General features: G+C 42.1%; 1 protein-coding gene across 1 annotated transcript in view; it reads left to right on the top strand.

Annotated features, from left to right (window-relative positions):
• Nucleotides 1–27,038, top strand: part of LOC309546425 (cilia- and flagella-associated protein 337-like) — an 86,239-nt gene that overhangs the window by 35,581 nt on the left and 23,620 nt on the right. Inside the window, exons 9-16 of the mRNA XM_082246099.1 lie at nt 1,986–2,226; nt 3,984–4,089; nt 16,260–16,411; nt 17,343–17,445; nt 18,041–18,147; nt 25,190–25,284; nt 25,383–25,437; nt 25,527–25,572. Of these exons, the coding sequence (XP_082102225.1) occupies nt 1,986–2,226; nt 3,984–4,089; nt 16,260–16,411; nt 17,343–17,445; nt 18,041–18,147; nt 25,190–25,284; nt 25,383–25,437; nt 25,527–25,572 (905 nt within the window). The remainder of the gene's footprint in view (nt 1–1,985; nt 2,227–3,983; nt 4,090–16,259; nt 16,412–17,342; nt 17,446–18,040; nt 18,148–25,189; nt 25,285–25,382; nt 25,438–25,526; nt 25,573–27,038) is intronic.

Raw genomic sequence — 27,038 nt, 5'->3', positions numbered from 1 at the left:
TAGGTTTATCTTGGTCTTATCAGACCACAGGACCTGGTTCCAGTAATCCAAGTCCCTAGTCTGCTTGTCTTCAGCAAACTGTTTGCGGGCTTTCTCTTGTGCATTATCTTTAGAAGAGGCTTCTTCTGGGACGACAGCCATGCAGACCAGTTTGGTGCAGTGTGCGGCATATGGTCTGAGCACTGACAGGCTGACCCCCCCACCCCTTCAACCTCTGAAGCAATGCTGGCAGCACTCGTACGTCTATTTCCCAAAGACAACCTCTGGATATGACGCTTAGCATGTGCACTCAACTTCTTTGGTCGACCATGGCGAAGCCTGTTCTGAGTGGAACCTGTGCTGTTAAACCGCTGTATGGTCTTGGCCACTGTGCTGCAGCTCATTTTCAGGGTCTTGGCAATCTTCTTATAGCCTAGTCCATCTTTATGTAGAGCAACAATTCTTTTTTTTCAGATTCTCAGAGAGTTCTTTGACATGAGATGCCATAGTGAACTTCCAGTGACCAGTATGAGAGAGTGAGAGCGATAACACCAAATTTAACACACCTGCTCTCCATTCACACCTGGGACCTTGTAAAACTAACGAGTCACATGACACCGGGGAGGGAAAATGGCTAATTGGGCCCAATTTGGACATCCAGTGGCAACCTGTGAAGCTCTGGTAAACTCCATGCCCAAGAAGGTTAAGGCAGTGTTGGAAAATAATGGTGGCCACAGAAAATATTGACACTTTGGGCCCAATTTGGACATTTCCCCTTAGGGGTGTACTCCCTTTTGTTGCCAGCGGTTTAGACATTAATGGCTGTGTGTTGAGTTATTTTGAGGGGACAGCAAATTTACACTGGTAAACAAGCTGTACACTCACTACTTTACATTGTAGCAAAGTGTAATTTCTTCAATGTTGTCACATGAAAAGATATAATAAAATATTTTAAAAAATGTGAGGGGTGTACTCACTTTTGTGAGATACTGTAAATTCTAGTATATTTAGTTTTCAGATGCTATACTTTCACAAACCAATTAATATATACTTGTTGATTTTTTTTTTTTTACCAAAGAATCATTTTCGCCTAATTGTAAGAAGAGATTAAATTTTATTGGATATATTTTATAACAGAAAGAAGAAAATGTTTTTTTTTTTTTTTTTTTTTGCAAAATTCTCTGTGTTGTTTCATTTATATAATAAAGATTAAAAACAACTCAGTGGTGATTAACTACCACCAAAAGAAAGCTCTATTTGTGTGAAAAAAATGATATAAATTTCATTTGCATACAGTGCTGCATGACCAAACAATATCCAGTTAAAATAGCACAGTGCTGAATAGCAAAAAATGCCCTGGTCATGAAGATGGTAAAACTATCTGGTGGTCAAGTGGTTAAATATTTCTCTGGAAATTTGTGCTCAGGTAAATCATGATAGGTGAGCTTTGTTTTTAAGACAAAATAGTGCTTTCTTTATTTTAATTAAAAAGCAATCCCACCCAAACAGATCTCCCCATCAGGGCTTTAGAATAGTAAGGCACCAGGGCAGAGAGATCTACAATTTATCTTGTGTTTGGCCATAGTTATCCAGGGTTTTAGAATTCTATTTGGACCAGAACTGCTGAAGTTTAGGAGTTGGATAATAAAGTAACTACTGTATGTATTTGATCATGTAAGGGCAGGTTCAGATCCCCAGCCAAGCTACAATTAAAATGCTCCCACATGAGGAAAATCCATCCACTAAAAGTTAGCACACAAAATACTATATAATGTGCCTGCTAATGGATTCTGAATAGTAATATCTCACTTGTGAGTTAGGTAGAAGTTGCCTACAGCTTAAAATAATCTTTTTGTGCATCTTCAATATTAAAGTCTTAAATATTAAATATTGGCAAAAATAAAATAATAATTTAAATCTATATATTGCTTGCTATAAATTTTTAGTCTAATTATCTATATAATGTTTAAGATCCACTAATACAATATTACTTGAATTTGTAACAGGTTGCGTAGAGGGAACAAAAAATTTGCAGAAGCGCTTAAAGGATCTGATGGAGTCTGGCAGTGTGAAGAGCAAACGCCCAATGATGGCTAACCATGTTCCTCTCAAAAGAAATATCAGTGATGAATCCCTCTTCAGGGTTAAAAGAGGCGTCAAAACATTTGATTTCTCCAAAGAAGCCAATGTTCTTGTTACTGGCGGCATGGATAGGATTGTTCGTGTATGGAATCCGTATGTACCTGGGTAGGTGCCACATTGTACCTAACATAGATATAGAAAATATAGATGCAGGGCCGAGGAGCTTGACATCATAGTCTAAAGCACAGCAGTAGTGTAGCCATGTAGGTAACAAACACTACCTATCCTACGTCCTTGTAGGTTCCAGTCCTGACACTGATTTTTAAATATTAATCCCTTTCCCACATGGCTTTAATGGACTGTTTATTAGACTTTGTTGCTGGTCCAGGGTTTGAGGGGTAACCAATTTATTTTAATGAGGCATCTACTTTGTACACGGTGCTTAATGGCATATGCTCTACTCACCGTGTAGCAAGGCTAGAACACTCACAGTCCTCTTGCTGTGGGGATATCAGCCTATATGCTTGGAGTGCAAGGCTTTTATCTTTGGCCAGATAAACCTTTTTATTTAAAGAACCCTTTTTAATTACCCATTTTTCTCTAACAAGAATAACCAATTACTCATCCTACTTTTACAGTATTGTGTAGTACCCTCCTAGGTCAAGTGCTAAAAGTTTTTTGCCTCTGCTGTTAGAAGTGGAGACTTGATTGTGTTTTGCCTACTCTGAGTTCTGCAACTGCAGGCTTTTCTGTCTCCCCCTGTCTTTCCAGAATCTTCTGGAAACATAGTGAGCAGGAGAGGGCAGAGTCTGAGCTGGCCCTGGATACATCTTCAGCCAATCCCTGGTCAAGAAGAATGGCCAGCAGGTAGCTGACAGGTGTATATAATGCTGAAAGCAGAGAGTAGCAGGGTCCTTTTACCTGCTGAGCGTGGCCCAGTCGGAAAATGCTTTTAATGCTTCCATGGCTTAGGAGAAGCGCTAAGAAGTCCTGGATGATTCTCACTCGGTGACCAAAGTCACCAGAATATTCAAGGCAACAATCTAGCAAGGATCCATCTGGGATACCTTGTGTCATAGTCAGCTGAAGTAAAGGAGGCCTTCAGTCTGCCTGGATCACAGTGAGTAGGCAGAGGAGAATCATGTGAGACTGTTGCTTGTGCACCCTTTCTGAATAGAGGAACTGTTCTAAACCAATCTGCCAGGGCTGGGCCTTAGAGAAGAGAATACCCCTGTTTTGAAACAGTGTGCTACCTTTTTTTGAAGGGAAACTCTGCTTTAGCTTGTATAGTGTCCTCATTCAAGTTGCTTAGTTCTGGGCTTTCCAAAGCTCTTCTCAATCCCATCCCAGTTCTACAAAACAATAAAAACAACAAAAAAACAAGGACACTATCTGCCTGATTACTGTCTGAGGACTAAGTGAGATTTTATGCATCTGGCTGAAAATACCCCATGCCCGACTGCTTACTCCATTAAGGGATCAGAACCTGGGACCAGTTTGGGGGACCAAGTCAGGGGTCCGCTACAACTGTAAGTGCCGGTTCACACTGAAGCGGCACGACTTTCGGGGCGATCTGTGAAGTCGCGCGCACCGCGACTTCGGCACGACTTGCACGGACTTCATAAAATGAATGTCTATGCAAGTCGCTCCAGGTCGCCCCGAAGTAGTACAGGACCCTTTTTCTAAGTCGGAGCGTCTTGTGTCGCTCCTATTAGAACCGTTCCTGTACTACACTATGGGACGCGACGGTGCGTGACTTGTCAGGCTGACCAAGTCGCCTGACAAGTCGTACCAGTGTGATTGGACACTTAAGGACATTTACTATTTCTACACTTTTATTCACTGGATTCATATGTGGTGTTAAACTAAAATAACAGGGCTATCTTTGGCTGGGTATTTTTTATGTATCTCTTCTTTTTTAGGTGGCCCACTGGATTACTGCGTGGACACTCCTCACCTATAAGCTACCTACAGATTGCTGATGAAAACACAAAGATCTATTCAGTGTCTACAGACTGTGCTGTGATGGTAACACGTTTGGCTTTCACTTTACATGACTTGAAAGATTATTTTATTTTAGACATGAGTGTTCAGCTTTATTTACCCATACATTATAACACAACACTTGAATGAACATTAACTTCTGTAGAGTACTTGATTAGTTACTTAGAAGTTGGGAAATATTTAAGAGTAGTAATTATGCAAGAAGGGGTAGTAGAATAAGTATGTTTTTTTTTTTTTTTGTGAAAAAGTCATGGGATACAACTGTAGCACCACCTTCCGGGCAGAAATATGCTTAGAATAACAATTAGAATACGAATAAAACACAAAGTGTACTGGATGATTTTCCTTCTAAAAAATTCTTTCTGCAGTCTCAGATACCAATTTTTCTTCACAGAGAAAGACAGGTCCTCTTTACGTTTTTATTTCTGTCTGTGTCCTGGCTAAGTAGAATTACCAATGTATTTGTCCTGATGGCTATTGTCACCAAAGCAGAAACGTATGGAAATTCCAAACGAATTCCAAAGGGATGCATTTACTGATATTTAAATAAACAGGGATTGCAGTGTTACTACCAACAGAAGGTACAGGCTGACATATAGGAATTTAGGGTAAAGAAAACACTATTGTATATACTATAAACTATAAAAAAAACCCTAATTCTTAATTTACTTTTTTTTACTTCCTTTAAGTCTGACAAATATACCAATATAATGGGGGACTTTAATTATCCAGATTAATTATCCAGATATAGAATGGGCAGAAGGAACCGCGCATTCAGCCAAGGCTCGGCAGTTCCTAAATGTTTTGCAGGACAATTTCATGGGTCAGATGGTGAATGCACCGACAAGAAACAATGCTGTACTTGACCTACTGATTACCAACAATACAGACCTGCTCACGGATATAGAAATACGGGGCAACTTAGGAAACAGTGACCATAGGTCAATTAGCTTCAGTATTAATCATAGTAATAGGAAACATAAGGGTAACATAAGGACACTGAATTTCAAAAGAGCCAATTTCTCAAAACTGCGCTCTCTGCTAGAAAATATCAAATGGGATAGAACCCTGGGAACAAAGAACACGGAGGAAAAATGGGAGTGCTTCAAGAGCATACTAAACAAAATGGATTGACCAGTGCATTCCAAAGGGAAATAAATTTAAAAGAGCAAAACTAAACCCTGGGTGGCTAAACTCCAACTTAAAAATGCATATTAATGATAAATAAAAGGCCTTCAAAAAATACAAGACTGAGGGGTCATTGGCAGCATTCAAGCATTACAAAGAGTGTAATAAGAAATGTAAAGACGAAATCAGGGCGGCTTAAATAGAACATGAGAGACATATAGCGGAAGAGAGTAAAAAGAACCCCAAGAAATTCTTTAAGTATATAAACAGTAAGGAAGCGAGGCCAGAACACATTGGCCCCATAAAAGACGACAAGGGAGATTTGGCCACAGAGGACTGGGAAAAGGCGGTAGTGTTAAATAATTTCTTCGCTTCAGTCTTCACAAAAGAATTGGGGGGCTACACTAACCCAGCTTGTAAGGCCAAACTAAACAACACACCTCAGGAAGTACCGCCATGGCTAACAGAAGATAGACTTAAAACTAAACTAGAGAAACTTAACATAAATAAATCACCGGGACCGGATGGCTTGCACCCGAGGGTTCTTAAAGAGCTCAGCCAGGTGATTGCCAGACCATTATTCATGATTTTTAAGGATAGTTTACAGACGGGTATGGTGCCAGCTGATTGGAAAAAAGCCAACGTGGTACCAATATTTAAAAAAGGGCCGAGATATATCCCGGGTAACTATAGGCCGGTCAGCCTAACATCAGTAGTCTGCAAGATTTTGGAGGGGATGTTAAGGAACCACATACAAGACTTTAGTAATGAAAATGTTATTATTAGTAGTAATCAGCATGGATTCATGAAAAATTGTTCTTGCCAAACCAATCTATTAACCTTCTATGATGAAGTAAGCTGCCACCTAGATAAAGGTAAGCCTGTGGATGTGGTGTATCTGGACTCTGCGAAGGCCTTTGACACCGTTCCCCACAAACGCTTACTGTTCAAACTAAGGAAGGTAGGTATGGACCATAAGGTGAGTACCTGGATAGAGAACTGGCTCCAGGGGAGAGTGCAAAGGTTGGTGATTAATGGAGAGTACTTGGATTGGGCGGGTGGGGAAAGTGGGGTCCCCAAGGCTTCTGTCCTGGGGCCAATCCTGTTTAATTTATTCATAAATGATCTAGAGGAGGGGATATCTAGTACAATCTCAGTATTTGTGGATGATACTAAACTAAGCATGCCAATATCTTCTATGCAGGATGTGGAAACCTTACAAGCGGACCTGAACAAAATAATGGGGTGGGCAACCACATGGCAGATGAGGTTTAATGTTGAAAAATGTAAAGTAATGCACTTGGGTGCCAAAAACCAGAAAGCAAGCTACTCACTAGGGGGGGGGGGGGACCTCTGGGTGAATCTAAGATGGAAAAGGACAGGCTTGGCAGTGGCATGCAATTCCAAGCCGCTGCAAGCAAAGCCAACAGAATACTGGGATGTATAAAAAAGGGGATTCACTCCAGAAATAAAGAGATTATTCTCCCTCTCTACAAGACTCTGGTCCGGCCACATCTGGAGTATGCTGTCCAGTTCTGGGCACTGGTCCTCAGGAAGGATGTGCTGGAACTGGAGAAAGTCTAGAGGAGGGCAACAAAAATAATTAGGGGAATGGAGGACATCAGCTATGAGAAAAGACTACAAGCGCTGAACTTATTCTCTCTGGAGATTAGACGCTTGAGGGGGGATATGATATCAATTTACAAATACTGTACTGGCGACCCTAGCATAAGGAACAAACTATTCAGAGAAAGGAAATACAATAAGACACGTGGCCACTCACTAAAACTAGAGGAAAGGTGGTTTAACCTTAAAGTACGTAGGGGGTTCTTTACTGTCAGAGCAGTAAGGATGTGGAATTCTCTTCCGCAAACAGTCGTATCAGCAGGGAGCATCGGCAGTTTCAAAAAACTATTAGATGGGCACCTTAAAGACCACAACATACAGGGGTATACAATGTATGGTTAACAGCGAACACACACATCATAGGTTGAACTGGATGGACTGATGTCTTTTTTCAACCTCACTAACTATGTAAATAAAAATGTTTTGTTATACCTGTCCTTTGAGGGCAAACAAGAATAAAACCCACAAAATGATCCTACCAGCAATCATTGTGCTTCTAACTTCCTGTAGTGAGTTGACACTGTTGCACTGAAATTGCACAGAATTTTATCAGCTTTGGTCCTCATATTGTATATGGACTACAGAACATCTCCCCCCTCACCTCATGATATGGAAATAAAGATAATGGAAGGGGTTCTCCAGTCTTAAAGCGGAACTTAACTGTATCTGAGCACCACAAACTGAAAATGCTATTTTATAAATTTTTAATATTCAAAGCAAACTCCCCCATCCATCCACGTCTCTATGCTTTATTTTGATGAGAAATCACTTTGAAAGGCCCCCAATAGCAGTTCTGGCCTAGCCATCTTGAGTAAGGGCAGATGATTTATGTAGCATGTACTTCCTGGAATCCATCTGCCCTTATCTCAGGCATGCAGGCAGGAGGGTGTGCTTAGCAGAGAAAGCCACTCCTCTAGATAAAACCAAAAATATGCACATGACGACACCTGGGATGTATGACATCATTTTGTCCCAGACCAGAAACCAGGATACACCTGAAGAAATGTGAAGAAAAAGTTTTAAACTAGTAAATATAATATAGATCATATCTATTTATTAATGCTAGTAGCATTGAATCCAAAACAAAAATGAAAGTGGTTCTAAAGTCAAATAGTTTTATTTTTACCTTAATACATTCCATGCATTCTTTCGGCAGTTGTTTCTCCCTCCCACTTCCCTAAATACTTACCTGAGTCCTTCTGCAGGTCTTCTCTCTCCCACACTGTCCAGCAAAAGTGGCAGTTAGAGGATCGAGACAAACTATTTAACCCTGGCAAGGGTGCTTACGGTGGTCGTTTTTTATTAATTTAACTAAAACCTTTATTCCAAAAGGAGAAACCTTTATTCCAAAAGGAGAAACTTTTATTCCGAAAGGAGAAATTTGTTAGCTGTAGCTCAACTTTTCATTTGTTAGTCAAGTCTAAAAACTGTTATGCATCTAGCACAGGGGTGGGCAACTTTAAAAAGGTGGAGATCTACCTGAACAACATGGGGGAAGTCAAAGATCACTAGGCACAGTGTCACCTCATCACACCTCATTTAAACCTCTAATTGCCGTACTACCATGTTGCAATCGTGTGCACTGCATGGCAATCATAGGTTAAAATCAGGTGATCAGGAGGCAACATATCAGCTAAAGGTGTACACATGTCGCAGCAGGAATTGTTGCTTTTGGTTGGTGCTACCGCCTGACAATCATGACCCATTCAAGTAAATGGGGCCACCTTGCAGGTGCTCTACTACTGCATGCTTCTGTGGGGTCCAAGGGGTCAAAGTAGGTGGTGAGAAAGCAACACAACGCTACCTGCTTTAACCTCTTGTTTGCTGTACTACACAAGGTTGCAGGGCAATTGCAGACCAGCTTTCACTTGGGTTATGCTTGGCAAGTGCTACCCCCCACCAATCATGAGAGGGCATATAACTCCTGCTGCGGAATGTGTACACCTCTGGCCACTGCAGCTGAAGGGGGTGCGGTTGGGGTGGGGGTGAAAAAAAATGTTACTACCACCCCAAACTGAAAATGTAAATGTTATGAGCCTCCTATAAGGCTGCTTTCACACTGATGTGCTGCGGTTTACCTGCACCGCGGGTACAATGCAGTGCATCTGCAACTTTCCTGGGTTAGCTGCGCTTTGTCATAGACTTCTATTATATCCTGCAGGTATGGTGGACTTTCTGAAAGCACACCAAAACTCCTGCATTCAGAAAGTGCACAAAACCGGCAGGATATAATAAAAGTCTAAGGCTAAGCACAGCAAACCCGCAGGAAAGCTGCAGGTACACTGCACTGCACTCACTGTGTGGGTAAGCCACAGCACATCAGTGTGACAGCAGCCCTATACTATTCTGCCTGGTGTATTGCTTTACACTGACCAGAAGATCTCATCTTTCCTGCTGCTGGTACCACTATGGAGACTCCTAGCCGGGATAAGAGGTGGAATGCAGTTGGTATCATTCTGCATGGGACAGGAGCCAGCACTACAGAGGAGGCAGTAGCTTGTGCGGCTCTTGCTCCCTACAACAACTCCAACCTTACAAGTAGTCCTTTGGCATTGCATTCAGTTTGATGCTCTGAGATGGCTGTGTTGCCATTTTTTACTTAAGAGATAGGATAACCGGATTATAGCAGATCTTTGATGGAGGACAGACTCACACAGGCACCATGCTTTAGTTTTCTCAGGAACACACACTGCAGTCTCTGCTGCCTCTTTTTTCTCTTTTTTTTTTTTTTTTAGTGAGTGCAACTTTATTTAAACACTTCCTGGTTAACAAACAGACAACATATTCATATCACTGTAGATTAATGGATAAGCTGTATAAGGGCATATAAACAAAATGTCATATATCTTAACACCCCCACTTGCTCTTATACTGCTTATGAAAAATAGTTTAGTACAGTTACATCATTTTACTCTCTATACTCCAAAAATATAATTCACAAATCTATCAAGCTTAAACTTTGTTATTGGTTTAGTCATAACATCAGCTACCATTTTATCCGTAGAACAATACTCAAGATCTATCTTGCCTTCACTCAGAATAGACCTAAGGAAATGGAATTTAATGTCAATATGTTTGCATCTTTGATGGTAAACTGGGTTCTTTGCGAGAGCTATCGCACTCTGATTGTCTTCAAAAATCTTCACTGGCTCAAACTGACATTCACTGTCCAATTCTCTCAGCAGTTGTGCAAGATATAGACTCTCCTGTGTGGTTGCAGCTAATGCTATATATTCAGCTTCACATGAAGATAGTGCAATTGTTGGTTGTTTCTTTGATTTCCAAGAAATCAGAGGTCCATTTTCAGTCAGGCTAAAACAATATCCTGTTGTGCTTCTCCTATCAATCTGGTCTGAGGCCCAACTGGCATCACTATACGCCTCTAGTTTTAACTTCTCTTTACATTTTCTGTAGCATAGTTCAAAATTGACAGTTCCTTTCAAATATCTCAGTACGTGTTTGGCCGTGATCATGTGTTGTACACTTGGTTGTGAAAAGTGTTGTGACAGTTTGCTTATAGTCCAACTCAAATCCGGTCTTGTACACGTAGCCACATAAATCAAACTGCCTACTATCTCCCGATAGCTTTTTACATCTGCAAGTTCACTTTTGTCGTCGAAATCTAATTTTTGTTCACAAGGAGTAGATCTCGGTTTACAATCTGACATACCAAATCTTTCTATCATTTTCAAAATGTATCTCTTCTGATTCATCTTCACCGTTTCACTAGTCTGTCTAAAATCAATGCCCAAAAAATAGTTCAGTTTTCCAAGATCCTTCATTTTGAATTTTGTCGCTAGTGTTGACTTCACATCATTGAGTAGTTTTTCATTGCTTGCAGCAATGATGAGATCATCCACCCATATTAGTAATATTGCTTGTTCATCTCTGTTCTGTTTGACATAAACACAATGGTCTACAGAATTTTGTATAAATGCATTTGAACATAAATAATCATGTAGCATCTTGTTCCAGTTTCTTCCCGATTGCTTAAGACCATACAGTGACTTTTTTAGTTTGAGAACTAGCTTTTTATTTGTGTCATCTTTGATCTCAAAACCTTCTGATTGGTCTATATATATATCACAATCAATTGGGGCATGTAAGTAAGCTGTCTTCACATCCATTTGATGCAAGATTAAATCATATTGTGCTGCCATTTGCATCAAAATGCGTAATGAAGTAAAATTCGCAGTTGGAGAAAAAGTTTCCATGTAGTCGGTTCCCTTTACTTGATTATAGCCTTTTTCCACAAATCTGGCTTTGTACGTTTCAGTTCCATCTGCATTGCTTTTTATTGCATACACCCATCTACCCCCCACTGAATGTTTGCCTTCTGGTAATGTGGTCAATTTGAAGGTATCATTCTCCTTTAGTGATTCCATCTCATCTTTCATTGCATTTAACCAACTTTGTGACTGGGGTGTTTCCATAGCTTCTCTGAAGGTCTGAGGTACATCATGTGCTCTATAGCAGTAATCTATGTTCATCAGTACCTGATCATCATCAACAGATTCTAGTACATAGTCATTTAAATACTGAGGAGTTTTTCTATTTCTTGTAGGGTATCTTGTACCATGGTCTTCATCTTTGTCCTCTACAATCTTCTCTAAAGAATCTGGGGTCTCATTAGTCATTGGACCTGATACAGGAATTACACTCCTTTCCTCATAGAAATCATCATTATTGTCCAACAGCTCAGTCTGAGTTTGTTTCTCGATTACATCCTTTTCAATGAATTTTACTAGTCTGTGCTTGAAGACTTTGCCAGTTTCAGGGTAATACACTAGGTAAGAAGGACTATTTTTGTCATATCCTACAAAAATTCCTTTTGTGCATTTTGGATCCAGCTTTTTCTTATCGTGTTTGTATGCAAAACATTCTGACCCAAAAATCTTCATTTTTGATAAGTCTGGTTTCTTCCCTGTCAGTATGTTGTATGGCGTTTGCTTCAAACGATTGTTAAAACATCTATTTCGAATCATAGCTGCTGTCATCACTGCATATGTCCATAACTCTTTTGGTACTTTGCTCTCTATTAGCATACATCTTGCCATCTCTATCAGTGATCTCCAGTTTCTTTCAGCTGTTCCATTTTGATGTGGTGAATAAGGTGCTGAAGTCTCATGTCTTATGCTCTTCTTTATGAGTAGTGACTGGAAGTCATTCGATGTGAATTCGGTACCATTGTCTGACCTCATTCTCTTGATGATCCCATAGGGGGCAGTATCAGCGATAAACTTCTCTGTGGCTAGAACTGTGTCACTCTTGTTTTTCAGAAAGTATACAAACACTGCACCAGAATAATCATCAGTGAATCCTATGACGTATTTGAATCCGTCCTTTGCAACTGGCTCTATAGGACCTGTTAAATCTGTGTGTACTAGTTCAAGTGGGTATTTTGCACGGGTGTCAGGCTCCCTGTTTCTACTCTGAGCAAATTTCCCTTGGATACAAATCTCACAATTCAGGTTGGACTTATCAACCTTACCTTGGATCTTTATTCCATCTACTAGATTCTGTAGTTTCAAGATATCATCGTAATTACAATGACCTAGGATTTCATGCCATGTCTGAATATCATAACAACCGTAACAACTGTCATCGCATTCCTTATAGGTGTTCAAATAGTAAAGCCTGTTGTATTTCTTTATAACAAATTTTGTACCATTCTTATGGATCAGAATACTGTCATCTTGTCTGAATTCAACAGACGCCCCATTTCTTGTTGCTGCTTCAACAGAGAAAATGTCTTGTGGATATGTGGGGATAAACAATGCGTTTTGTAGCAATGTCCTCCTTTGTCTTCCCTTACTGTCCATTAGGTATACCTCAGCGTCGCCTCTCTTGAGTGCTACACCGGAAGTTCTTTTCCCATCTGCCAACTCCATGTAATGTTTCTCTGGCATAAACGAGGTGTCAAATCTTTTAAATTTCTTGATGTCTGTGATAATATGCGATGTTGCTCCTGTATCTACCATCAGGCTTTTTGTTTTGGGATTGTTTAACTGGTCTTCACTTATTTTAAAAGCAAATGTTTGTTCTGTATCATCCACAACCTGCTTTACATTGTCTCGTGCCTTTCGTCTGCACAATGTCTCACTGTGAGTGGAGCTCTTGCAATAATTACACCACTTTGTCTTCCTCTTATTCATTCTGTATAGACATGCATTAGCTTTGTGACCTTTCTGATGACAACTGTAGCAGACAATGATGTCTTTCTCCCTTGTTGGTACAACAGGGGTGCTGATTTTCATTACATTATCAGTGCTTGTGCTGCTGTGATATTTTTCAGTGTCCTCAAAAATCCTTAACTGAGTTTTAAAGTCAGTAAACGTCATATCTTCTTTACCTTGTGTTATGTGGATTGCAAATGGTTTGAATGATTCAGGCAGGCCTTTAAGAATCATAGCCACTAATAGTCCATCACTGAGGGTCTCTCCTGCATTTCTAAGTGCTGTAATCGCTGTTTCTGTGCGTATGATATAGTCTGTGACACTTTCACATTCAGACTTCTGAAGAGATGTTAGTTCTGTGTATAAATTTATGATACGTGGCTTACCTTGGCCAGCATAATGATCTCTCAGGATTTTCAGCGCTTTTCTTCCATTATCAGTTGCTTCTCTCATTATAAGAGATAGACTTTTATCATCCAGGAATTGTATTAACTCAGCATAAGCTTCCTCATTCTTATTCCTGTCTTGTACAGGGTCTGTTCCGTCTGGTGGTTCCTGCAGGATTGTTTCTTTAAGATTCATCAAGCGCAGATGGCCTAGGAATTTTGTCTCCCACAGCTCATAATTTTTCTCATCTCCATCGAAAAGCAGCCTGTTCCATCGGCTTGTTCCCTCTCTCCTGGGCCCATAACCTGTTGCCATTTTTTACTTAAGAGATAGGATAACCGGATTATAGCAGATCTTTGATGGAGGACAGACTCACACAGGCACCATGCTTTAGTTTTCTCAGGAACACACACTGCAGTCTCTGCTGCCTCTTTTTTCTCTTTTTTTTTTTTTTTAGTGAGTGCAACTTTATTTAAACACTTCCTGGTTAACAAACAGACAACATATTCATATCACTGTAGATTAATGGATAAGCTGTATAAGGGCATATAAACAAAATGTCATATATCTTAACAGGCTGGTCAGCAAGCCCAGACCATGATCTACCAGTCGTCTGACAGTGATCTACTGGTAAATCGCGATCTACAGGTTGCTGACTCCCAATCTAACACTACCCTCTCCCAAGAGTGACAATGATGCTGTCCAGGGGTGGCTCCATTGCTCCTCTGTTTAGAGCAGAGCCATCTCAAGACAAGAGAGGATTTGTGTTACTGGAAAACCACCAAATGAAAATAAAGAAAGAAAAAAAAAAAAGAAAAGAAAATGAATTCAGCCACCAATGGATTGGTAAACTGCAACGTGTAAAATATTTTTTGGGGGTTTGAATTTAATTGAAATAGGTCCTTCCAGCACACTTACTTTAATCTCTCAAAATCTGCTGCCTTTGTTATAAACACATGATCTTTTTCTGCACTACCATTATAAAAACTGCACCCATCCATCCTTATAGGCATATAACCCACTGTCATCAAATACATTCTCAGAGCAGTAAACCTAAAGATATTACTGGTGGTGCTATACTGCAACAGATTGCCTGTAACTAGATCTGTGCAGACTTCTTGGACAGGCTGTGAGCCAATCATACTGTACCAACAGGGAAACAATTGAAATGGGAACAAACTGAATACTATTGCCATTGTTGCAAAAATAATAAAAAAACAACGGTGAAAAAAAATGTATTCTAATAACATTACCTGACAAAATGGCTAGTGTATCGGTTTGACGATTTTTTAAATCCAAATTCGAGTTTTTCTAACTTTCAAGCGTGAGCTCATCATCTGTTTAAATATCACTATGTTAGCCTTTTGCTGTGTCCCCATTTATTTTATTGCTGCACTTCTGAGTGTATGAGCCCTTATTGATCTCAAAGAGGGAAATTAAGAGTCGATCCACACTAGCGCGACTTGTCAGGCGACTTGTCAGCCTGACAAGTCGCGCTCCCTCGCGGTCCATTGACCGCTACAGGACCCGTTCTAATAGGAGCGACACAAGTCGCTCCAACTTAGAAAAAGGCTCCTGTACTACTTCGGGGCGACCTCGGAGCAACTTGCATAGACTTCCATTATGTGAAGTCCCTGCAAGTCGCTCCGAAGTCGTGGTGCACGGGACTGCACAAGTCGCCCCCGAAGTTGTAAGGAGTCGTGTCGCCTCAGTGTGAACCGGCTCTAATGGAGAGAGTTTTGATATATCCCTGCTAAATCTATAACATAATCAAGGTAAATTTCCATCACTGGTAACTAAAGAACAAAGTAAACAAACATCAAACTCGTGTAACCTCTCAATCCCAATCAGGGCATTTAGATCAGAAAATCTTCCATAAATCAATAATTGTATTCATTCTCAGCAAAAGGATTAGCGGGGATGAATGCAATTGATGCAGGAGTATTACAATGGCGCTCATAAACTCACCACGCATATTACAATCTTATTATTATTATTATTATTATACAGGATTTATATAGCGCCAACAGTTTGCGCAGCACTTTACAATATGAGGAAGACAATACAGTTACAATACAATTCAATACAGAAGGAATTAGAGGGCCCTGCTCGTTAGAGCTTACAATCTAGAAGGGAGGGTCAAGTGAAACAAAAGGCAATAACTGTGGGAGATGAGCTGATGGAGAAAATGGAAGTACAGTTGTTAGGTGTGGGTAGGATAGGCTCCTCTGAAGAGGAAGGTTTTCAGGGATCGTCTAAAAGCTAATAGAGTAGGAGATAATCGGACAGATTGGGGTAAGGAGTTCCATAGGATTGGAGAGGCTCTGGAAAAGTCCTGGAGGCGAGCATGGGAGGAGGTGATGAGGGAGCTAGAGAGCAGGGGGTATTGAGAGGAACAAAGAGAGCGATTAGGTTGGTATTTTGTACCATGTACTTTAGCTCTACCAGCAACTATGTAGTGCGAGGGCCTACCTTATTGAATAAAAATTGACTAGGAAAAGTTGGCCATGCATTCTACAATTTTCATGTTCAGTTTCTGTACAATTTCCTTTAGATTTACCTTCAACTATGTAGTGCCAGGACCTGCCTGACTGGATACAAATTGAAAGTGTTTTTTAGGTTTGACCTTATTATATATGGTTTTTGTTAAATCTAAAGGAAAATTGTTGGCCTTAGTTGTTATATTACAAGTTCATTGAATGGCCAGATTGTAACATGCATGGTGACTCTGAGAGGCCTTGGAGTAAGGGGGGAATTGTGGGAGTTTGTTTTGCCTTTCTTTAGGATCAAAACTGTCAGAATTTGTGAGAGGCTGTACTTGATCTACACCCCCCCCCCCCCAACTTAAATAACAATGTAACTATATGTAACTAATAGGTATGGGACATTGAAAACCACAGCTGTCTTCTCAATGTTATATCCAAAGCAAGTCAGATCAGAGGAGAACTTGCTACATGCTACTTTTCACATCAACTCCATGCCCTCTACCTAGCAACTGATACCCTTGCTCTATTGCAACTTCAAGAAAGGTATGTAGTGTACATTATGACATATATGATATATAGTTATGACAGTTATTCAATTCTTACTAGGATGTATTCTTCTGATAATGTCATTCTCCCTTAAATGAAATTCCACAAATGCCCCCTTACACCCTTACATGGGATGTTAAGAGCCCCGCCACCATCAGAAGTCAAGAGTCACCCACCCTTCTTTACATCACAATGCACCCCCTTACCTTGTGCTGCTGCCAGGAAGATGATGTGGGTGGAACTGGGAAGAAGTGCAGTGTCTGGGGGTGAACCAGAGGAGGGCTGGAGTCAGCTTCCTGAGACCAGGAGAAGCAGAGGCAAGGTGGTGTTGTGGCTGCACAGAGAGGTGCAGGACCTGTAGAAGGAGTTCTGCCCTCTTCTCTGCTGCGGACTGCTGAGATCTGCAGGATCTGGCAAAAGAGTTCTGTCCTCTTGGCTGTAGACTACAGAGACAAGGTGGGGGCAGAGACAAAGGGGGTGCCACAGCTACAGGAAAGGTGCGAGGGCCGCATGAAATGGCCTGGGGGCCCCATTGGGCCCGCTGGCCTTGCGTTTGACACCTGTGCACTAGAGCTTCACTGGCTTCATGTTTTATATGTCACCTTACAATGTTACTTTTTGTAAACTTCTGTTTATTGAATTTTGAAAGGGTATACAAAAAATATAATAAAATGTGCAGCATACAAGCTGCCAGGTAACAAGCATACAAAATTCAAAAAGAAAGAGAAAAAAACGAAACAAAAAAAAAATAACAGTACAATAGTAGCCTCATCAAGGTTAGCAGTGTTTAAGTCACCCAACCTGGTGAAAAACCCTTGACCAGTGAAATGCCGATATTACAATGTTACTTTTATAAACAGTTTTATCAAACACTGTATTCTGTATGGTAGCTTCATCCTCTGTGGAAATATTTTTTTTGCTATTACAGTGCTACACAAAATGGACCGTCATCTGTTTCCCACAATGAGCCCGTCACCAGCTGTCTATATAATCATTTCCATCACCAGATAATTAGCTGCACAGAAGCTTCTGTAAGTTACACCTTTGTACTTCTCTAATCAGGGAGCCTAAATACTTTGGGGGCAATGGGATGGATAGTTTATATTGATCTTAAATGACCTCCCACTTTGTAACGTAGATTCATGTAACTATAAGGTGATGCAAAGTTGCACAAAACTGCCTGAATTTGCTGCAGTTGCCAGAAGTCTCAAGAAAACTGTAGCAACGCTTTCATGATTTGTTACATGACTTATCAATGTGGCGATAAGGCTTTGTTCACACTTTAGGTAGCGGGAAGTCACATTACAGCTCGCGATTTTGTATAGGTGATTTTTTTATGCAATTCCGCATATTGCACATAAGGCAGCCTATTCACTTTAATGAGCTGCCCTATGTGTGCATGTCGTGGCTAAGAAGCTCAAGGACCAAATTTTTATCCTTGAGCCAGGCATGCTTTTACCTGCATGTTTTCATGCAATCGTAGCAAAAATTGCACCACGTTTAGGGTGCCAGTCGAAATGAATGGCATCCAAATGTGAACTTCATATTCTGGACACAGTACAATTTAAATCTTGTGAAATTGTCTTTATTAAAATGTGTATAATGAATGAATGTTATTGAATGCAGGTTCTGAAAACTTGGGACCTTTTGACAGGACAGCTTATCTGTGAAGTACAAGGAGATGGTGGATGGCCAGCTGTCACATGCCTTGCATTGGACTCTAGTGGTAACAGGTATTCCAGCTGTTAATTATGGGCTGTCATTGCTGACTTTCTTCAACAAAATACTAATTACCTGACTACAATCCTGTTTCAATTGCACCAATACCATTGGAGTCATTCAATCAGAACAAGCGTGCAGTTCAGGAGTTATGACTTTAATTTGATTTCACTTTCAATATTCTTGCACATTGTTGAATAAGAGCAATTAGCATTTCCAGAAAGGAGTCAGTGTAAGGCAGTGGTCTCCAAACTGTGGCCTGAGGGACGGATGTGACCCCCTGCTTACCTTTATCCAGCCCTTGCGACACTTTTCCTTTAAAAGATATGAGGCTCTATTCCACCCTCTGACACCAACCATGGGCTATTATTGCTTCCATTGACACCAATGTTGGAGCATAAATTCTTCCTCTGACACCAATGACGGGGCACTATTCCTTCCACTGGCACCAGAGATGGGACACTAATCCTCCCTCTGGCACCAACAATGGGGTATTATTCCTCCTATTTACACCAATGTTGGAGTATAAATTCTTCCTTTGACACCAATGATTGTGCATTATTCCTTCCACTGGTACCAAACATGGGGCACTATTTTTCCCACAGACACCAGTGATGGGGCACTATTCCTCCCATTTACACCTAACCTGGGGCACTATTCCTTCCACTGACACCAACTATGGGGCACTATTCCTCCCACTGATACCAACAGGGTGGCACTATTCCTCCCACTGACACCAATTATGGGGGCACTATTCCTCTTATACCAATGATGGGGCACTATTCCTCCTCCTGATAACCACAGGGGTGCTGTTTAATAGTTTTTATTCCCACTAGCCACCAAGACTTGGGTATTTTCTGTTCTTACTGCCCACAGGCTTAAATCCTGAAGGACAGTAAACTGGCCCTTTGTTTAGAATGTTTGGAGGCCCCTGGTGTAAGGGGTCTGTATTTTGTGTAAGGACATGTTTCGTTTAACAAGCTTTGAGCAGTATTTCTAAAGCCCTTAAAGCAGAGTTCCACTGGTTTTTGTATTTATTAAAAGTCAGCAGCTACAAAAAGTGTAGCTGCTGACTTTTAATAAACACACACTTACCTGTCCCACGATCCAGCGATGCGGCCGACAGGAGCCTCGGTTCTCTCCCTCTTCTCCCCACGGAGCCAGCACCACTACCGTGGGCACCTGGCTAAGACAGCTTGCGGCTTAGCAGCCGGGTGCGCACTGCGCATGTGCGAGTCGCGATGCGTATCCTGAGTGGATGGGCAATCTTCTGGGACCTGTGACGTGTCCCAGAAGATTGCGCGGAGGTAGGGGGAGAGAAAAACTTAGCAGAGCCGCCTAGGTGACCCGAGCGAAAGTAGGAGCAGGTACCTGTCAAAACTAGGTACCCCCCCCCCCCAAAAAAAAGACATGCCAAAAGGGGCATGTCAGGGGGTCAGGAGGCCTTAAAGCGGAAGTTTCACTTTTAAGTGGAACTCCGCTTTAAATGCACCTATATTAAAGAGAAATAGACTTTAGTTGTTGGACTACTTTGGAAAATGCTAGTTGCCTGGCTTTGTCTGGTTTCAGTAGGTATGAACATGCTCACTAGCCACAAACCTGGAAGAATATGCAGAAGATGAAAGTAAGAGAAAAGTCAGAATATCTTAACTCTATGATATGTTTCTAAAGCATCGAATCACAAAATCCCTACAGATGTATCTGGTGTGGGAGGTTTAAATTGTAGTAATTGATTTACCCGCATGGTAAAAGCACCCTTAAACTCCAATAGCAATCCATTGCAACAAATGCAAACATCAACTTTCTGCTTTAATGTAAATTTAAGTGATTGATATGACCAATCAAAACACACCTCTACAGACACCCCCTGATTGACTGACCTCTAGGAGGAAAACAAATTATAATTTACAATGGATTTTCCTGGATTATCAATATTGTTTCCCCATGATAGCGCTGGCTAATTCAGGGGTTAAATCTCACATTAATATATAATATAGATATATATAAATAAATATTAAATTATATAATATTAATAATAATGATAAGTATATACAGTATTTCACAAAAGTGAGTACACCCCTCACATTTATGTAAATATTTTTCATGTGACAACACTGAAGAAATGACACTTTGCTTCAATATAAAGTAGTGAGTGTACATCTTGTATAACAGTGTAAATTTGCTGTCCCCTCAAAATAACTCAACACACAGCCATTAATGTCTAAACCGCTGGCAATAAAGGTGAGTACACCCCTAAGTGAAAATGTCCAAATTTGGCCCAATTAGCCATTTTCCCTCCCAGGTGTCATGTGACTCAGTGTTACAAGGTCCCAGGTGGGAATGGAGAGCAGGTGTGTTAAATTTGATGTTATCGCTCTCACTCTCCATACTGGTCACTGGAAGTTCAACATGGCACCTCATGGCAAAGAACTCTCTGAAGATCTAAAAAAAATAGTTTTTGCATTACATAAAGATGGCCTAGGCTATAAGAAGACTGCCAAGACACTGCATCAGTTTGGTCTGCATGGTTGTCGTCCCATAAGGAACCCTCTTCTAAAGATGATGCTCAAGAAAGGCCACAAATAGTTTGGTGAAGACAAGCAGACTAAGGACATGGATTACTGGAACCATGTCCTGTGATCTGATGACTAAGATAAACTTATTTGGTTCAGAGGGTGTCAAGCGTGTGTGGCAACCAGGTGAGGAGTACAAAGACAAGTGTGTCTTGCTTACAGTCAAGCATGGTGTCATGGTCTGGGGCTGCATAAGTGCTGCCGGACCAGCACTGGGGAGCTACAGTTCATTGAGGGAACCATGAATGCCAACATGTACTGTGACATACTGAAGCGGAGCATGATCCCCTCCCTTAAGAGACTGGGCCGCAGGGCAGTATTCCAACATGATAACAACCCCAAACACACCTCCAAGACGACCACTGCCTTGCTAAAGAAGCTGAGGGTAAAGGTGATGGCCTGGCCAAGCATGTCTCCAGACCTAATACCCTATTGAGCATCTTTGGGGCATCCTCAAACAGAAGGTGGTGTCGTGGTGATGTCATCATGAAGGAGTGGAAGAGAACTCCAGTGGCAACCTGTGAAGCTCTGGTGAACTCCATGCCCAAGAGGGTTAAGGCAGTGCTAGAAAATAATGGTGGCCGGAGAAAATATTGACACTTTGGGCCCAATTTGGACATTTTCACTTAGGGGTGTACTCACTTTTGTTGCCAGCGGTTAAGACATTAATGGCTGTGTGTTGAGTTATTTTGAGGGGAAAGCAAATTTATACTGTTATACAAGCTGTACACTCACTACTTTACATTGTAGAAAAGTGTAATTTCTTCAGTATTGTCACATTAAAAGATATAATAAAATATTTACAAAAATGTGAGGGGTGTATTCACTTTTGTGAGATACTGTATATAGATAGTAGTAAAAAATGAGGTATTATTACTTAAAATGATTAAATATAAATAAATGTATATAAACTCGATTAGAGACTCTGTGCTATAATGTATTACGTACAATGAATTGATTAGTATTATACAGCCCAGGTTAGGAAGACCGTGTTCTATGATTACAGTGAATGAAAGTTGAGTCTATTTATCCTTTTAACTATTTTTTTCCTTTGGATTTAGTGTAGATTTCACTGTATTTGTGTAAGGTGATCACATCTCAGGTAGTATGTATTATTCTTGTAAAGATACAATGGTTGCTGCCGGTAGTCCAAACGCTTGCTTAGCAACATCACATGAATCCGTTGACATATCATGTAACCTGTAACCTGTAATTACCCAAATGTGTGTTTATAGTGTCAATTAGCAGACATATTCCCTCTATGCAAGGTAGTTAACCGTTCTTCTGAATTTAATCTCTCATTAAAATAAATAAGAACCCGTGTCTGTTCATCTTCAGTTTAAATAATCTCTTGAGACCCAGTAACAGTGAATAGTAGTAGCAATTCTTTGTCCTCCAACCCATTGCATTGTGCTTCTTGTGATGCCGCCTATTAAGCAGAACCTTTAAATGTTTAAATTGGCTGAGAGATTTGCTCCAAAGGAAACCTACCCACAGTGTTTTCTTTAATATGTTTTTCTGGTTTAGACAATCACTACACTGTCCGGTCATATGAAATGTAAGTTAAGTTGGCACCACTGTACATCTCCCTGTGTCAGACCATGGTTTATGTAGTGGATTTGTATCATTATATTAAGTCTATCAGTCACACTAATTCAAACCAAAATTCCTAACAATATGTCAACCCTGTGAATTATGTGAATACTGTTTAAGCATCAGGAAGGAATTTTTCCCTGTTGGGTCAAAATTTCACCCCCAAGCTAGTATGAAGGCTGGTGCAGTCTGTAGGTGGCACTCCTTCACAGCGGCAACGCAGCTGGAAAGGAATTCTAGAGAAACACAGTTGGTTTCCTGGGTCACTGGGGAAGCACCCGATTGGATGCTGCTGCCCCATTAGACTCCAGCAGCCATCTTGGGTCAGGCAGAGCCTATTTAAGGCCCTACCTCCCACGTTTGGCACTCTTTATGCGGGTTGGCAGTTTAGGGAAAGGTACCCTGTCTGTTAGGGACAGTACTAGCGGTAGGGAAAAGTTCCTGACAAGGAGGTAAAGCGTAGGGTCGCAACTCATTTGGACATTTTCCTACCTAGGCATTACATGGCAAGGCCGCATTCCACTTTCTTAACAGATGACAACTCACCTCTGTACCCCCCCCGTCCACAGCTCACCTCTGCACCCCCTCATCCACACCTCACCTCTGCACCCCCCTGTCCACAGCTCACCTCTGCACCCCCTGCCACAGTTTACCCCTGCACCCCCATCCACAGCTCACCCCTGCACCCCCCTATCCACAGCTCACTTCTGCACCCACCCTGTCCACAGCTCACCTCTGTAATCCCCCCGTCCACACCTCACCTCTGCAATCCCCCCAACCACACCTCAACTCTGCACCCCCCGTCCACAGCTCACCTCCACACCCCCCCTGTCCACAGCTCACCTCTGCACCCTCCCCATCCAGAGCTCACCTCTGTACTCTCCCATCCACAGCTCACCTCTGCACCCCTCCATCCACAGCTCACCTCTGCTCCCCCCACATCCACACCTCACCTCTGCACCTTCCCTATCCACACCTCACCTCTGCATCCCCCCCATCCACACCTCACCTCTGCTTCCCCCCCGTCCACACCTCACCTCTGCATCCCCCCGTCCATGCCTCACCTCTACAACCCCACCGTCCACAGCTCACCTCTGCACCCCCCTCCCCCGTCCACAGCTAACCTCCGCACTCCCCCGTCCACAGCTTTTCTCTGCACCCGCCCCATCCACAGCTCACCTCTGTACCCTCCCCATCTACAGATCACCTCTGCACCCTCCCCATCCACAGCTCAGCTCTGCACCCTCCCTATCCACACCTTATCTCTGCTCCCCCCCCGTCCGCAGCTCACCTCTGTACCCCCTGCCCACACCTCACCTCTGCAACCCCATCCATAGCTCACCTTTGTACTCCCCTGTCCACACCTCACCTCTACATCCCCCCGTCCACAGCTCACCTCTGTACCCTCCCTGTCCACACCTCACCTCTACATCCCCCCTCCACAGCTCACCTCTGTACCCCCCATCTACACCTCACCTCTGTAACCCTCTGTTCACAGCTCACCTCTGTACCTCCCCATCCACACCTTCCCTCTGTACCCCCATCCACACCTCTGTACCCTCCCTCCCCATCTACCGCTCACCTCTGAACCACCCCTCCCCACTACACAGCTCACCTCAAGCTGTGGATAGGTGACAACTTACTCAAATTCACCTCCTCCTTTTCACAGTTCTCTCTCAACCCCCCCCCCCCCACACACATTTCTCTACATTTCTCTCTCACCTGTTTACTGTTTAAGAAGCTTAACATTAGTGCAGCATGCACCTCCCTGTTAGGTGTGTGCCGGTTCTTTGTCTTCTTCTATCAGACCTGTAGCACGCAACCAGAACACTTCACTTGGCTCTGTGCTACACAAGTCGGACAGGTGGGGGTGGTGGTGGGAGAAACACGACACATTGCTCTGCCTCACTCCCTGCCACAGCTGTTCTGGTCCTTCAGCTTCTGACAGAGAGAGAAGTAGGACGAGCTTGCTCAACACATACAGCCCGCAGCTGTGCCTCTCTATGTCAGTGGCCGCTTGTATTAACCCGGCCGGGGAAACAAGTGGGGCAGATCGCTGTACCCGCTACCCAGGAATACTACTTGTGGGCAGCATGGGCTCAAAGGGGCCCCACAACAATGACAGGGCCCAGGGCAGCTGCCCTGTTTGCCCCGTGTTAAAGATGGCCTTGGTTGGAAACCATGAGTGTACCAAGTTGGGCAGGTGTCCGTCTGGATTGTTGTGAACTGTCAATGCATTATTTCAATACTAGTTTCTATTGCATCTGCCTGTGTGAATTATTGCCATCACACTATGCTGCAGCCCATCTACAATTATGTAACAGAGTACTCAACTCTAACCTTCTAAACTCTGTTTAATACTATACAGCTACGGACTCCTTATAGAAAACCTTTGATATAAAAAATATATAGGCTACCTGGACTGACCTCTTCTTAAATTGCTAGGCGCTTTCCATGCTGGTCCTCTGGCTTCAGTGTCCCTGAGATACTGACCCACAATCAGATCAGGCTTTGCCTGATGCTTACTTCTGAGTCAGTGTCCTAAAAAGTATTGAAGCCGTGAAGTCAGTGTGAAAGCTGGGCCACTAACATTTTCAATGGGAAACAAGCAGTTTTGTTTTACCTGTCCTCCTTCAAAGCAATCAGTGGCAGTAGGCTTCTTCTGACCAGCTCATGTTAGAGACTTTGAAAAAATGAGTGCTGGAGATGTTAAGCCATCATAGAGGGCTTAGTCAAAATTTAGAAATGTATCAGGAAGCAAGGAATACATACATTTACAGGCTCAAGTTTCAGTATCAATTATGTAACATGGGGGAAAAAAAAGTTTGCCTATGCTGACTGCTGTTTTTTACACTTTAGTAATTACTAATATAATGTTGTGTGTATACAGACTGGTTACAGGCGGTATGGATGGCAGTGTGAAGCAGTGGAATTACACGTCAAATTCCATCACCTTCGTGAAGATGCTGAAACTAGGAAGTTCAGGTCTGTGCTCTTCAAGCTTTATCTGCATAACTCTCTTCCCTGAATTGGCAACATACAGTACATTGAACAGGACCCATGGTTGTTTTTATATTTCCTAGAACAACCAAGAGTTGGAATCAGTGACGTCACTTACGCAGAGCACAATAATTATCGGTATGTATGTGCTATTTATACACTTGCCTGAAACTTTTTTCCCTGCCCTGCACCACTCTGAACTGATGACATTACATTTCAATTGACAGGTATATAATATCAGTTTCTTGTGATGGACAGATTCAGATTTTCCGGGTAAGCTATTGGGTTTATTATGTAAGGAGGATAGCATGGTGCAAAGTGCATAGCAATCAACAGGCATCTGTCATCACTCTGGCTGCTATAAACTGTTAAAATGTCATATATAACTCTGGGATTCTGTATTAAAAAACGATTTAACTACAAAGAGAAGATGCCTGTTTTCATGTATAGTACTTTTGTGGGTTGGTTTTGTACAGAATAGAGGGGAACCTAAGTTACCTTATTCAAAAACGAAATGAGTGTATGAGAATTTATGAGTGATCGATACATGTTTTTAGGCATTTTAATGGGTTTGCAGAATTTTTGCATCCCCTATTTTGATTATTTTATAACAAATGTGCATAAAAGCATGCATGCCCATTTTATATGTGCATATACCCTTGTGACAGGTAATAATGCAGTCAAGCTGCAGCTTACAGGAGTGTCATCAATTACCATGAACAGTCTAAGCTAGTCCCAAATCCATTTATTGTGTGATGCACAAGTATTGTTAAATAAAAATACTTCTTCTACCTCCCCTCATTGAGCCAAATCCTCCTTCATTTGTGTCTCATATGCTCCCCCTACCAGACACTGCAGCTCACTGCCAGAGGCTTTCAGCAGCAGAGGCAGAGTGCTGACAATCCAGAAAGCAGTGGGCAGAACTAGGTTTCGCCCTGTGCTGATTGACAAGCTACAGGTTTGTGATTTAGCAGAGACAATGCTCATAGCTGCACCCCTTGCCACATCTTCTCATCCCACTTTAGTGCAAGCGACTTTTTTAGGACTTTGCGGGGGGATTAAGAGGAAACTGTAACAAACAATTAAGTGCTGCAGCACATTTTTTACATTTTTTAATGTGAGGTCATTGTTCTATTTTAAAGTCAGCCATACATGAATCGAAATTCGGCTGGTTCAGCAGGGACCGGTCAAGATTCAATCCATCTATGGGCAGGCTAATTGCACCCATGTTGATCCATCGATTGACTTGGGTACCACCAACCTGTCAGATTTGTTTACATGCGATTACTGCCGGCGGCTGTAGCTGCTAGTTGTAATCATTGTGTTCTACCATCCGTGAAGGCTTTCTACGCCTCCAGAAGAATGGTATAGCGCAGCGGGAGTCAGTCAACAGTCAGCGTTAATGGGGGAATCAAGCGATTTTTTTCCCTTCAACCCCTGGTGGAAGTAAATAAAATCAAATCATCTATGGGCTGCTTAAGTACTCTGCTTTCAGTAAGTCCCCGTTCACACTGGGGCGACCTGTGAGGCGACCTGGTCGCCTCACAGGTCGCCTTCCATAGGGAAGCTGCAGACCCGTTCTAATAGGAGCGACACAAGTCGCTCCGACTTAGAAAAAGGGTCCGGAGCTTCTTTGGGGCGACCCGGAGCAACCGTCATAGACTTCAATGTTATGAAGTCCGTGCCGGCCGCTCCGAGGTCGCGGCGCGCTGCTCGCACCGCGACCTCGGAGGTCGCCC

This window comes from Pelophylax lessonae, assembly GCF_965119305.1.
Source record: "Pelophylax lessonae genome assembly, chromosome: 1".
Lineage (NCBI taxonomy): Eukaryota > Metazoa > Chordata > Amphibia > Anura > Ranidae > Pelophylax > Pelophylax lessonae.
Note: the sequence above shows the minus strand (reverse complement) of the source record. Positions and strands in the feature narration are given on the sequence as shown.